This window comes from Lycorma delicatula, chromosome 12 (assembly GCF_047948215.1).
Source record: "Lycorma delicatula isolate Av1 chromosome 12, ASM4794821v1, whole genome shotgun sequence".
Taxonomy (NCBI): Eukaryota; Metazoa; Arthropoda; class Insecta; order Hemiptera; family Fulgoridae; genus Lycorma; species Lycorma delicatula.
Window position 1 is genome coordinate 58,127,836 of NC_134466.1, and position 13,005 is coordinate 58,140,840.

General features: G+C 26.7%; 1 protein-coding gene across 3 annotated transcripts in view; it reads right to left on the bottom strand.

Moving 5' to 3' along the window:
- Nucleotides 1-12,573, bottom strand: part of LOC142333057 (GTP-binding protein Di-Ras2) — a 47,295-nt gene extending 34,722 nt beyond the window's left edge. Inside the window, exons 1-2 of one of the 3 annotated variants that reach the window (XM_075379865.1) lie at nucleotides 12,083-12,432; nucleotides 6,668-6,846 (exon numbers count right to left, since the gene is read on the bottom strand). In XM_075379865.1, coding sequence (XP_075235980.1) covers nucleotides 6,668-6,773 — 106 coding nt within the window. In that variant the 5' untranslated portion in view covers nucleotides 6,774-6,846; nucleotides 12,083-12,432. Of the gene's footprint in view, nucleotides 1-6,667; nucleotides 6,847-12,082; nucleotides 12,433-12,512 lie in introns of those variants that run through there. The other 2 variants (XM_075379867.1, XM_075379866.1) reach the window with 2 other exon arrangements.
- Nucleotides 12,574-13,005: the final 432 nt, after the last annotated feature.

The following is a 13,005-nucleotide window of genomic DNA, read 5'->3' on the forward strand; positions in this document are numbered from 1 at the left end:
TAGAATTATAGTACTCATATAAACAGTAGGTAGTCTTTGTATAAATAGAAGTAACGTTGATCTTAGAGTGATTCACCGTACGGGTATTCAGGGTTATCGAATTTGTAATGGCTGTTAACATACAGCTTCATTTTATTAACATTGTTATAGTAAAAAGAAAATATGTTTCATGTACAACAGTTACTCTTTCGATGTTTTCCTTTTTTTCCTATTTTCCTTTCCACTTATTTTTTTTATTAATAGTATTTTTTTAACATTATTCTTGTGCTAGAAGTATGGGAAATGGGGATGAAAAACAAAAAAACCTGAAAGTTCATATATGAGGTCTGTTCAGAAAATAACCGAACTTTATTTTTTAATTTTTATTAAAATTTTACAGACTATTGGTCCTTGTCCCTTTCAAAATACTCCCCCTCCCTAATTCACATACTTTTCCCAGTGGTGTTTCCACTTCGCGAAGTAGTCCTGGATGGCTTAATTTGAATTGGCCTTTTAAGTTCGGTAACGAATTTGCTTTAATGTCATGAATAGTCTCAAAACGGCGTCCTTTCATTACTGATTTTAATCTCGATAATAAGAAAAATTCGCAAGGAGCCAGGTCTGGCGAGTAGAGAGGCTGAGGGATGACAGTCATCTGATTTTTGGCACAAAACTGACGAATTGACAAAGCTGACTGTGCGAGCGCATTGTCGTGGTGAACATCATGAGTTGCATTGTCACAACTCTGGTCTCTTTTTGCGGATTTTTTCACGAAACCGTTGTAAAACGCTTTGATAGTACGCACGGTTCACTGTTTCACCTTAAGGCAAGAATTAAAAATGCACAGTTCAATTAAAATCTGAAAAACAGAGAGCATCACTTCTACTTTGGTTGAGACGTGGAGATGATTGAACTTTTGTCTCGATGTCGTAGCCGTAAATCCAGTTTTCGTCTTCCGTTGTGATCGTTTGCGTGAGTGTTTCATCGTCATCGGCTTCTTCAAGAAGTTGGCGACAAACGTCTACTCGATGTTCTTTCTGTTGTTCGGTCATCAAACGAGGAACAAACTTTGCTGCGACTTGACGCATGTTCAATCTTTCAGTCAGAATATCACGGCACGATCCAATCGAGATTCTTAGCTCTTCTGCAAGTTCTCTGACAGTCAGCCGAGGATTTGCACGCGCCAGATCGTTGATTTTCTGAACGAGGGTGTTATCAGTTGAACTCAAAGGTCTTCCTGGTCGACGGTCATCTTGACAATCGACTGACAACATATGATTTCAGTCGTAGAAATCTGCTGTAATGCATTTTTTCAAAGGGTGAATATTTAAAAAAAAAAAAAATTCTTTGTAGTATTTTTATAAGTATTTTAATCCGATTTTATAAGTATTTTTTAAAGAAATACGCTTAACGGAATTTAAATAAAAAATATTTTTGAAGGGATTTACCGATATTTGAAATGATTTGTCATATCGCATTTAGATTTTTCTGTTTTATAGTATTGTTGCGTTCCATTTCCATAAAATAATTTAATTAGGTATACTGTTATAATTTGTATAAGATTCTCCATTAGATTGGCTTTTAGAATTAATTATACCTTTTAGTAATGTTACTAAATGTATATTGGTTATATAGAGTTGTAGCGGTAAAATTATATTGGAAGTTCGATGAAGTTATTAATGAAAGGAAATCTGTTTTAAAGTTATATCAGTAATTTTATTAGATATTTAAGTGCGGTGACATGAGAGTAACTTAATTTCCAGGGTTATTATGTTGCATGGAATGTATACTGTATTAAATTACTGAGGCTAAGTAATAAGTGAAGCGACGCAGTACGAGAACAGAAATACTAAGTTAAAATATGTAATTAAAAATAATAATAAGTGTATTATGATTATTACATAAAAATTAAAAATAACATTAATAAAAAATCCCTTTTGGCACGCTGGAAGGCGGAGGTAGATTTCACCGGTGCTAAGTAGGGGATAAAAAAGTGTTCACTTTAAAGTTAAGAAAAACTTCAAATTTACTCAATACGACAGTGGTTTCATTTGAAAAAGTTTCACATGTTTAGCATACGACAAGCCCCATCTTCTTACAACATATCCATCAACATTTTGGTCATCCAAAATGTTGATGGAAAAAATGTTTTTTTCATATCAAAAATTGTTACAGACAAAAGTTGTAGGTAATGTTTAGAGGACTAATGACCACTTTAAAGAGATTCGATATTGTGCTTATTAAGGGAGGTATGATTTTTTTTGTCTTCAAAACCCATTTTTTCCACCCCTGGGCCAATGGTTGGTGATATCAAAAAACTTTACTTAGATAAGTTTTAGGCCCTTATCCAAAGAATAGTAGGAACTTCAAACGAATTCATATTTTACTTGATAAGAAGGTTATAGCGATATTTTGTTTTTTCTAAAAAGCTACCCAATCTCCACCCCCATGGTCTGATTTTTCCCATTAACAAACTCGACCGAGATTTTGGGTCGTTATATTTTATGTATCAATTTTAAAGTATTTGGCGCAAAATTACGGCAGTTATAGTGCCCAGAAGAAAGTGAAGTATATATATATACATTTTTGAACTGACGGTGGATTTGAGGCTGGGAGATGTGAAACCTGAAGATATGCGGAAATTTTCCAGATGTCAAATCATGGTATCCACAGTAGGTAGCTTTCTTATGAAATCTACCTAAGAGAAAGATGTAAGATAGGTTATATAAATTTGTTAACTGTTGCGTTATTCATTTCCCATCAAAAATGGTGGTAAAATATGGTTTTTCAAAATGATCTAATTTTTATTTAACCCTTGAACTAGTAACGAAGTTGTATCTGAAATTTATTGAAGCATTTTCGTAATTTAATAGCAAATAATTCACGTAATACTACAGAACAATTTTTTATTTGATTATCAAAATGAAATAAATATAGAATGTTTGTAAGTTTATGTACACCAATGTTCACTTAAAATTTTTCTGATTTGACCTGTATAGGTCAGTATTGCATTTATTACTAGGTTTACAACTATATTTATTAAACTTTTTTGAAAAGGATTTAGGTATAAATCTATATAACTTTCTTTCATATTACTTGGTAAGCAGTAAGGTTTAAAGTGGTAGCATGTACTTTTCATTTTACCAAACTCTTTGTTTTATGTAAAAATGTTTTGAGTTTCCTACTGAATCAATCATTCTTCTTTTTGTAGGTGAAAGCTGTTTAGTCTCATGATTGAAAATGATTAAATATATTAAATTTAATTTTAATATTTAATTTATAAAAATCTAATAAGCTGTCTTAAGACATAAGAAATTAAGTAAAATGTTTTATTATTTAACAATTTTTATATTTAGCTAAGTGATGCAATTTTTTTATAGTGGTTCTGCCAATCTTGCCTCTCAATATATTGAGCGGCTAATTCATCGCACCGTAGATGTGTCAGATTCATTAAATAAATGTTCATATGTTTACATAATTAGATAATGTTTATTTTAATATTTAGCTTACTGTTTTATTACTATTTAATTTTCTACATTACATAATAATTTAAGTTGAATGTAAAGTAAAGTCTATGTAACGTTTTATAAATATATACATTTTAAAATTGTTATATTACTTGTTAATTTTACTCATTAAAGATTACATTTTAATTAACAGGGATGATATCTTGTTTAAGAGAAAGAGTAACTGTTAAGAAGAAAAAGTAATTTAAGTATAAGAAACCAGTTAGGTAAGAAGAAATAATACATGATCCACGATCATATTACATGTACCATGAAAAAACTGAGAAACTTTCAGGACATGTTATACTGGTGAAAATAATGAAAAAAGTTTATATTAACATAGGTCTGGAAACACTTTGTTTTCGAGTTACAGCAAGCGAAAGATTTTATCTGGATTTCAGCTCTTCTAATAAAATGACCCAAATTAAATTGTAAAGTTGGTGGTTTCTTGCTTTAATTTGAGCTGGGAAGTAGGATAAAACAAGTCCAAGAATTGTAACTTCAGTAGTTTTTATGATATCCGATGTAAAACATAAAATTCGTATCTAAAAATAAGTTTTTTTTTTTTAGGTTTGTAGTACAGTAGCTTTGTTTAATGACTAATAAATGCGGAAGATTTAGTAACAAAACTTGTAGGGAATTTAATTCTGAGAAATTAATGTAAATACAGGCAATAAAAAGTAAATAAAAACTTTGAATCGGTTTTTTATTGAAGCAAAACAGATGAAAAATAAACATAAAATCATATTATTCTCTCGTTACCAAATAAATATTATTCTTACTATAGCAAAACAACAAGAATGAAATAGATGAAATGTTAAGTGGTAACAGAATAACAAACATTAATTAATGTTTGTAATTGTTTGAAATTCTCTCCTTCACACTGTATACAGCACTGCCCGATAAAGGTTGCAGCGGTTTAAAAAAATCGTATCTCAGAAACTACTAGAGATAATCAGACGAGCATTTTTTTTTTTAAATTCACCGATTCAAAAAATTTTTTTATGTACCTTAGAATGTTTCAACATGTGCTCAGTTTGTCGTTCTACAAACATCCAGCTGATAATCGACTTCTGTCCAAATCCGCTGGTTCATCTCAAGTGTAACTGTGGGAATAGAAGCTGTGATCCGTTATTTTAAATTGTACATCCCTGATTTTACCTCTGTAGACAATGCTTTTAACATATCCCCATAGTAAAAAGTCTAGGCGTGTCAAAGCTGGACTTCTCAGAGGCCAAAGCACAGAACTGGCCCTTCCAATTCAACGATTAGGGAACCATCTAATGGTGTTGGGGCGTACCATCTTGTTGAAACATTACAGCAGCATTCCTTTCTTGTTCAGTATTTTGAAGACAAAGAAAGACAAGACTCATTCCTCAGTATTTTCATAAAATATTATAATAATAAATATATTTTTTGTGAAAAGTTCTCATGATAGAGAAAAGAGGGGCAGTTAATAATGATAAGCAAAATTAATAAAAAATAAAAAAATAAATTTTTGTAAACAACTATATTCGGCTGGATTGCTAAGAAGTTTAATTTTTTATATTATCTGTAATGTTTCCTATAATACTAAAAGTTCACTACTTTAATTTACATTGAATGGATTTATAACTTTACATTTAAAAAAAAAATTTCTAATATTTTTAAGATGGGTACCATTAATAGAAACTATATTAATTATTACAACTTAGGTTGTTTGTTAAATCCAAAATGGATTTCGATGGACAGGTTCTGTTAATTTGTAAGTTGTTAACAATTTATTAATAACAAAATGTAATTTTTGTAAAAATTTGTAATATTATTTGTTTTATCTCTTTCTCCCTCCCTATCCATCCCTTCTGTCTCTCTCACTGCATGTGCGTGAGCATGGGTGCTTGTGTATGTATATATCTTTCTTTAGTGTCTGTTGGAGATGAGATTTTTATATTAACTGTTGTGTTTATTAGCCTCTGAATAATATTAACAGCAGTAAACTTTGGTGAGCTAGCATTCTTAACTTTTTTGGAAACTGGTTTTATTAAACATGGATTAAGCTGTTGGCATTTATTATTATTGCACACCCCTTTCATTTCCAGAATTCTACTCTAAGAAATTACAGACAATGTAAGATCAACCATGGGTTGTGTAGATTACAGTTTAGAGTTGTATGCATGACTCAAAAACCTGTCATTAATAAAATTTTTGTTTATGTTTAGAATAAATTAATAAACTGATTGTATCTCAATTATCAATCGAGGCAGTTAAATTTTAGCCCTTTTCAAAAAAGGGAAATTATATTTTGATTAATTATTTAACTTAATTTGAATTTAATCGTAATAAATATTTATTTTTTTATTATTTCCTAATCAAATAGAAGTATATTATACATTTTGATTCTAATCTGCTTATTCTTACACTTTTAAGTTTCCCATGTTGCTGCTAATGCAGGTGAACTGATTTTTTAGTAGTTTATTTTAATGATACAAGTTTTTTTTTATGAGAAATTTTTGTTAAGCTTGATTTGGTAACTAACCTGCTATTTTAATATTGATTTTAACTTATGTTTAAATTTATTGTTAAGTGAATTGAAAAATTGCTTTTAGTTTTGATTGGATATTATGATTTATCAAATAATATTACTAATATCTTGTCAGATATGATGAACGATTTCCATTATAAAATATTAAATTTTACCAGTATGGTAAAATCGATTTGGGAATCAAACTATCATTGTCATGCAAAAGTTTTGATGTAAAGGAAATCTGGTCAGAGCTTTTGTTTATTAATTTTTATCTAATGGTAACTACTGCTGGGTGACAGTATACTACTGTTTTTATTATTATTCTTTCTGTTGACATACATATATGTAAAATAAGAAGTATTTAAAATTGATAATATTAAAAATAAAATAAAAATTATGAACTAATATTTGTATTTTTTATTATTATACATAAAAATCTACCATTGTACATAATAATAATTCTATGTTAAGTGAAATTGTGGATCTTTATTAATATACATTACTTTTATCTCTCATGTAACATAATCTATATATATATATTTTATTGAAGTGACATATAAGTGATGTGTGTCATATGATGATAATTATGTTGTGAATTTATACACATGCTCTTGACATTTACTTTTCTATTTCTGAATACTTGTTTCATGTGACTTAATTATAGTTTTTATTACCATACCTGATGTCGCATCACTGCTATTGTTACTTGATGTTTGTAGATTGCTGTTAGTCACCTGGGGTGACTTATTAACTTTATGCTTTACATTTTTATTTGTATCTGTCATTATATATATTTTCTATTTGATTTTTTTTTTTATTTACATATGAATTTGATTATATAAAGGCTTCTTATTAATGCTAAATAAGAAGAGAAATTTTTATTATATAAATATAAATATATTTCATAAATATGAATGTATAAAAAATAAATTAATTTTTTCTAAAAAAATAACTACTATTCAAGAAAAAATAACATATTTTTTTAACATTAAAACAACATAAATGGATTAACATTTTAATCCAGTTAAAAACTTTAGACGAGTAGTTTCAAATATTTTAATTACAATAAATGCCACATCATAAGTGCCAACTGAACTTTATTTTTTTTCCTTTGAAGTGTGAGATCTTAAACTGAACTTTCGTTTTAATTTTTCATATTATTTAATTCAATGCATCATCAAGCAATTAACTAATCCAAACATATTTTTACAGTGTTGAATAAATGGAATTCAGAGTTGCATATAATATTATGAGTCGCGTTGCTTTGAAAGTAATGAAGATTACAATTAAAAAGAAAAATTGTTTAAATTCATAAATTATGATTCGTTGTATCCCAATGTCAAGTTGAGATATTTTTGTATTAATTAAAAAAAACAATGAATTTCTACCTTGATTTTATCACATAAAATTGTGTGGTACTTAAAAAAACCTTTACATTACATTAATTTTTTAAAAGTTATATTTTAGGAGTTGTCTGGTTTTTTTTGTCATTTTTCTACTGAACAAAAAAAAGATAAGGGGTTTGTTTTCTATGAAATATTGCCTTTTTTTTTTTTTTAACAAAAGTTGTGAGATTACACAATACAGCAACAACTGTGATCAAAAAGAAAGTACTTTAAATGATATTGAAAAATCTCCCATTTAATTCTATACCGCAAAAATATGTTTATATATGATTATTCAAATTAAATTATATATTTTCAAGTAGCTTTAATTCATATCAGCAGTGAAAAAAGATTTCTTAGCAAGTCCATAGGTGTACCATCTCACTTGAGTTGTTGGCAACCTGGAATGGTACAAATGTGAAGTGACCAGTATTGTACTATTAATGGAACAGATAATGGCCAGTATTCTACTTCAGATGAAATCTGTGCTGCAGATTGAAAAAAAAATAGATTATTACTTGGTTTTCAGGAGCGAGGGGAACTAGAGTAAGGAAAGGAAGTAAAATTATGAGGTAATCAATATATAAGGGAAAACCTCTGGTAAAAATATAAACTCATTTTAAAAAATGTATTGGTATGATTTTTGAAATTGTAGACCCATATTCAGAATGTGGTCAACATTATATCTAGTGCACGTTTTTAGCGAATTCTTAATAAATATTCTTTCTATTAAAAACTCTTCAGTTATAACTTCAAATGGAATTAATAATATCCCTCTAGTTACCCAGTGAGCTTACCTATTTTTAATTTAAGAATGCTTGGTTGTGTATAAAAAAAGGACTTTTCTACCTAAAATTTGGCTCATTTCATCTTAAAAATAACAATTTTTTTTTCATTTTTATAGCTGTTCATCAAAGAAAAAATATTAAAAAAAAAATATTATTAAAAAAGTAAATTTTATTTAATTTAAATTATGGGTAGGACTCTAACATATTAATCATTTGAAAAAAAAACTATTTTTGAACAATACGAAAGATGAGGACCTGCATCTTGTTAAAAGTAAGTAAGGGAGACTCAGAAATGATGTTAGCTAATGCTGTCTCGAATACAAGATGTATTTTTTTTATCTCTTTTAAACTAATTTTCTTGAAATTTCATTTGAAAATATTGGTGCTTTGAATGTATGAATTACTTCAGGCTATTAAACTGTTATACTATGAGAATTCAGAGATAAATATTGATTAACAAACAAATAAATTTCTTATGATCATTTTATTAATTATGAAATCTTTTTTTTTTTAAAAACAGGTTATATTTTAATTATAGGATTAAAATAACCGTTATATTGTTGGATTTTAAGTGGAATTTATGATATGGAATACATCTGGGTATGTTCTATACGAGTACTTATTGTGTGAACAAGGGACACAGTTGCATATGAGCTTTGAATCAAGAAAGTTCAACTAGGTATCTGGAGATATTCTGGAATATCCTATGAGCCAAGCAACCATTTGTTAAAAAAAATCTTCTATTAGTGTTATCAGAAAGAAATTTTTAGAAGAAGCTTCCTCTGTAAGATTAAAATGAGAAAATATCAAAATCAATTTAGTTTGTTCTGAGTAAGGGGTTGAATATAAAAAACTTACGACAAATTGAGTATTTTATTTTTAGAATTGAATATGTAAAAAAAAATTGATTTGGTTTGTTACTTCTTTTTTCATCTGATTGTATATTTATTCAATTTTGGAAGTGTAACAGAAATGCTGAACATTCTTCTCTTTGTTTCCCCTTTTTTTTATCTTTGACTCCTTCCCCATGATAAATTTTTCAGGTAAGAGCCAAATCCTTGGTTTCCTGTTTAGTGAATGTACAATAAATTGCCGATCTTTGTGGTGGAATGGTAGCATTTCAGCCTTTTATCTGGGGGTCCTGGATTTGAATCCCAGTCAGGCATGGCATTTTTCATATGCTATAAAGTTCTATTTCCATATTCCCATGCATAAGCTTCAAAAACCTCTATGGCAAATTAATTTATCAAGCAAAAAAAAAAATTAATTGGCTGTGGTATTTATGGGGTAAATTGGCTTTTTAAGCCCCCACACAACTATTTACAAATAATTATTTTTATATTTAAATTCTATTAAATAAACCATCTAGTACAAAATATTGAGATAAGACATATCTTACCTTAATTTTTCTTGAAAGTATTTTTGCGGGATCCCGCATCCTCAGTCATGATGGAAATAATTCCATTACCGCATAATAAAAATTTAAAAATAAAATTAATAAAATGATCAAACTGCGTATTAATTTATATTAGTTCTGCTACCTGTTGCAGTTTTTATAAGAACATCTCCCTCAAACACTATCTGATGATTTATCAAATTGAAATTTTGTTTATATTTATATATGTAATATTTTTCTAATATATCTAATTTTATGTCATCATTATTAATTTCTAATATTTCAAAATTTGTGTTAATGTTAGAAATAGAATGTTTATTGTTTATTAGATGGTCTGCCTTATTAGATAAACCTAATTTATTATTTTTATAATTTCTATAATGTTCAAGAAGTCTAGTTTTAATGGATCTATTTGTTTTTCCAATGTAAATACCATCAAAATAGGTAATAACCATTATACATAATACAATCTCGCGATACCTAACAACCACATAAAAGAATATTTAAAAAGCAATAATAATAAAATAAACAACAATCTATGTGAAATTCATTAAATTAAATGTAGTGATTGTGCTTATATAGGAAAAGCAAATAGATCCTTTGAAACTAGATTTCTTGAACATTACAGAAATTACAAAAAATAATAAATTAGGTTTTATCTACTATGGTAGACCATTTAATAAACAATAAACATTATACTTCTGGTATTAATACAAATTTAGAAATTAATAAAGATGAAAAAAAATTAAATATAATTACGTATAACTTATAAATACAAAAAAAATTCAATTTGATAAACATTCAGACAGTGTTTCAAGGAGATGTACTTATAAAAACTGCAACAGATACTCATGTAAATTAATACGTAATTTTCATCATTTTTTTAGTATTTTTATTTTTAAATTCTTATGCTATTACAGAATTATTTCAATCAAATATTTACTAATTGTATTTCATTTGATTAGTTGTTTATATAGGTAATTATGATATAATTATTATATTTTCTGAAAATTTAATTTTTTGATGGCATTTGATAAAATCTAGTGGTGTTGTAATATTTAAGTGATTCTCGTATTATGATTAGAGAAATAGAATAGAATTTTTGTTTTTAATAGTTAATAATTTTTTTTTGGCATATGAGAAATGCTAAGCCTGACCAAAACCAGCATTTTTTTAATGAAATCACCAATGAAATTTTAATGGAGTGGTGTCATTGTTAATTATGTAATACTCATAAATACCATTTTTTTTTTTTAATTTTTAAGAAATTTTATTATGGAATGACATATTAAATATTCTATTGAAAAAATACAGACATTTATGTTGTACAACTCATGTACATATATATGTTATTGATAGACTGACATTTCTGTCTAAAAATTAAAGATGTTACAGAACGAAAAAAAAAATAGCATTTTTGTCCAGCCTGATCTAAAACTCTTGTGATGACAAGATCTAAAACTCCTGGGGAAAATTCATTAATTTTATTGTTAAACTTTACATAGGTATTTTGTAAATGTAGTCATGAAATCAATCTTTGTTTTTTATCCATGTGGAAAACTGCTGATAAAAACATAATAGATTTTTGCATTTGGTTTGAGGTGATTAGAAACTCATAGGTAGTTTATAAATTTAATGGAAAATTTCAAAAAGGGATGAAATCATGTTTAAAAAAAATTATAATTGAATAGACATTACTTTATGCATATGGAGAAAATTATGGTTATGCCTCCAGTATTTTTAAAATCTCAAGAATATTAATTAAAAAAATAACAAAAAAACAAAAAAAAAAAAAAAATAGATCCAAGGTAAATATTACAGAAATTGATATTTAATCAAATTGCAAAGTTATGAACAGATTTTTTTTTTTTAATCTGAAGTAAAATTTTTAATTATAAAATGGAATGTTGTCGTAGGATGAGAGTTCTAAAATCTATTGTTAATTTGGATTAAAAAAAAAATGGAAGGTCTTTAATTAAAAGATTTTTGGACTTTTATCTGGGATGGGTTTAAAATTTCTTGGAAACTTGAATTTCTTGAATAGGTTGGAGGATGAATTGGAATTCTAAAAATAAATATTGAAATCTTACTAAATTAAAAAAAAAAAAAAATAGTCATAGTGTTGGATTACCTAAGGCAAAACAAATTATAAGCCAGTAGAGGAATTCTAGATTTGTTGTGGGATTCAAGAAGTGGAGCGCGTTTGTAACGTACAGTATATGTGATAAAATCATGATGCATCTTTATTTTTCTCATATAATGATTATTCTTAAAAGAAACAAATATTATAGAAAAAAGTTAATATAATTTCGACTATGAATTTCACTTTTGATTTGTAACATCTCCAAAACAAACAAAATTTTTTTTATGCACTTTTTTTTTATTTAACTAACGTTAGTAATAATTTTTTTTTATCAGAATAATTTAAGTTTGGCATATTATTTTGAATAATAATAATAATATTAATAATAATAATAAATTAAAACTATTTTAACTTAAATATAATTAAATAAATTGTTACTTACCTTTACACTTTCATTCCAAATGTTAACGCAGTTTTTTTACTAAAAAAAATTATTATATATATAATTTTTATTTATTCTTTATAAAAACAATAAAATACTATGAGATATTGGTGATACTAATATGTCTATTTTTGCTGTATTGATTCTTCACAACTTCTGTTTGATGCTGTTATATATTTTTTAACACACTTCACTGGTATCGATGCAATATATATTTTATTAAATATTTTAATGTAAATTTTTTTATTATTATATCATATACATAAATTATATATATATTTATGTATTTAATTATAAATTTATCCCTATGTAACAATTAATTACATAAAACACACATTTTTATTTATTATTATTATTTTTTTTAAATCGAATCAAATATATATATATTTTTTATATATTTGACAAAGTAATAAATTTTTTAAATATTTACCTTTAAAAAATTACACTCTTTGTGTCTTACAATAGTAAAGTACAATACTCATCTGCTGCCATTTTGTATAAAACTGCCCTGGGGGAGGCTTAATGGTTTGCAGCAAATACACTGATACCAACATTATAATGTTAAATTTTACTATATATATTTTTTTTTTAATAACTTCGGTTTGTTAATGTGTTATCTCGTTTATTTGTTTATTCTTCAGCCTTTAATCTACATTAGAACTTAATATAAATTCAATTTTTTTTTTTTTGTTTAGTAGAATTTCATTCATTATGATTAGATTTTAATGCAGATATTGGTATAATTGTTAATCAAAACTTATAAACGGTAAATCTGTATTTAACTAAAATTCAGTATTATATGTTGTAAATTAATATCTGCTTCAGCTGATCTTGATTATTATAACATTAATTAATTGGCCTGTACACTTGATCTGTGTACACTCTCTCAAGTGTACACTTGATCTTGTATACTGTAGGTCTTA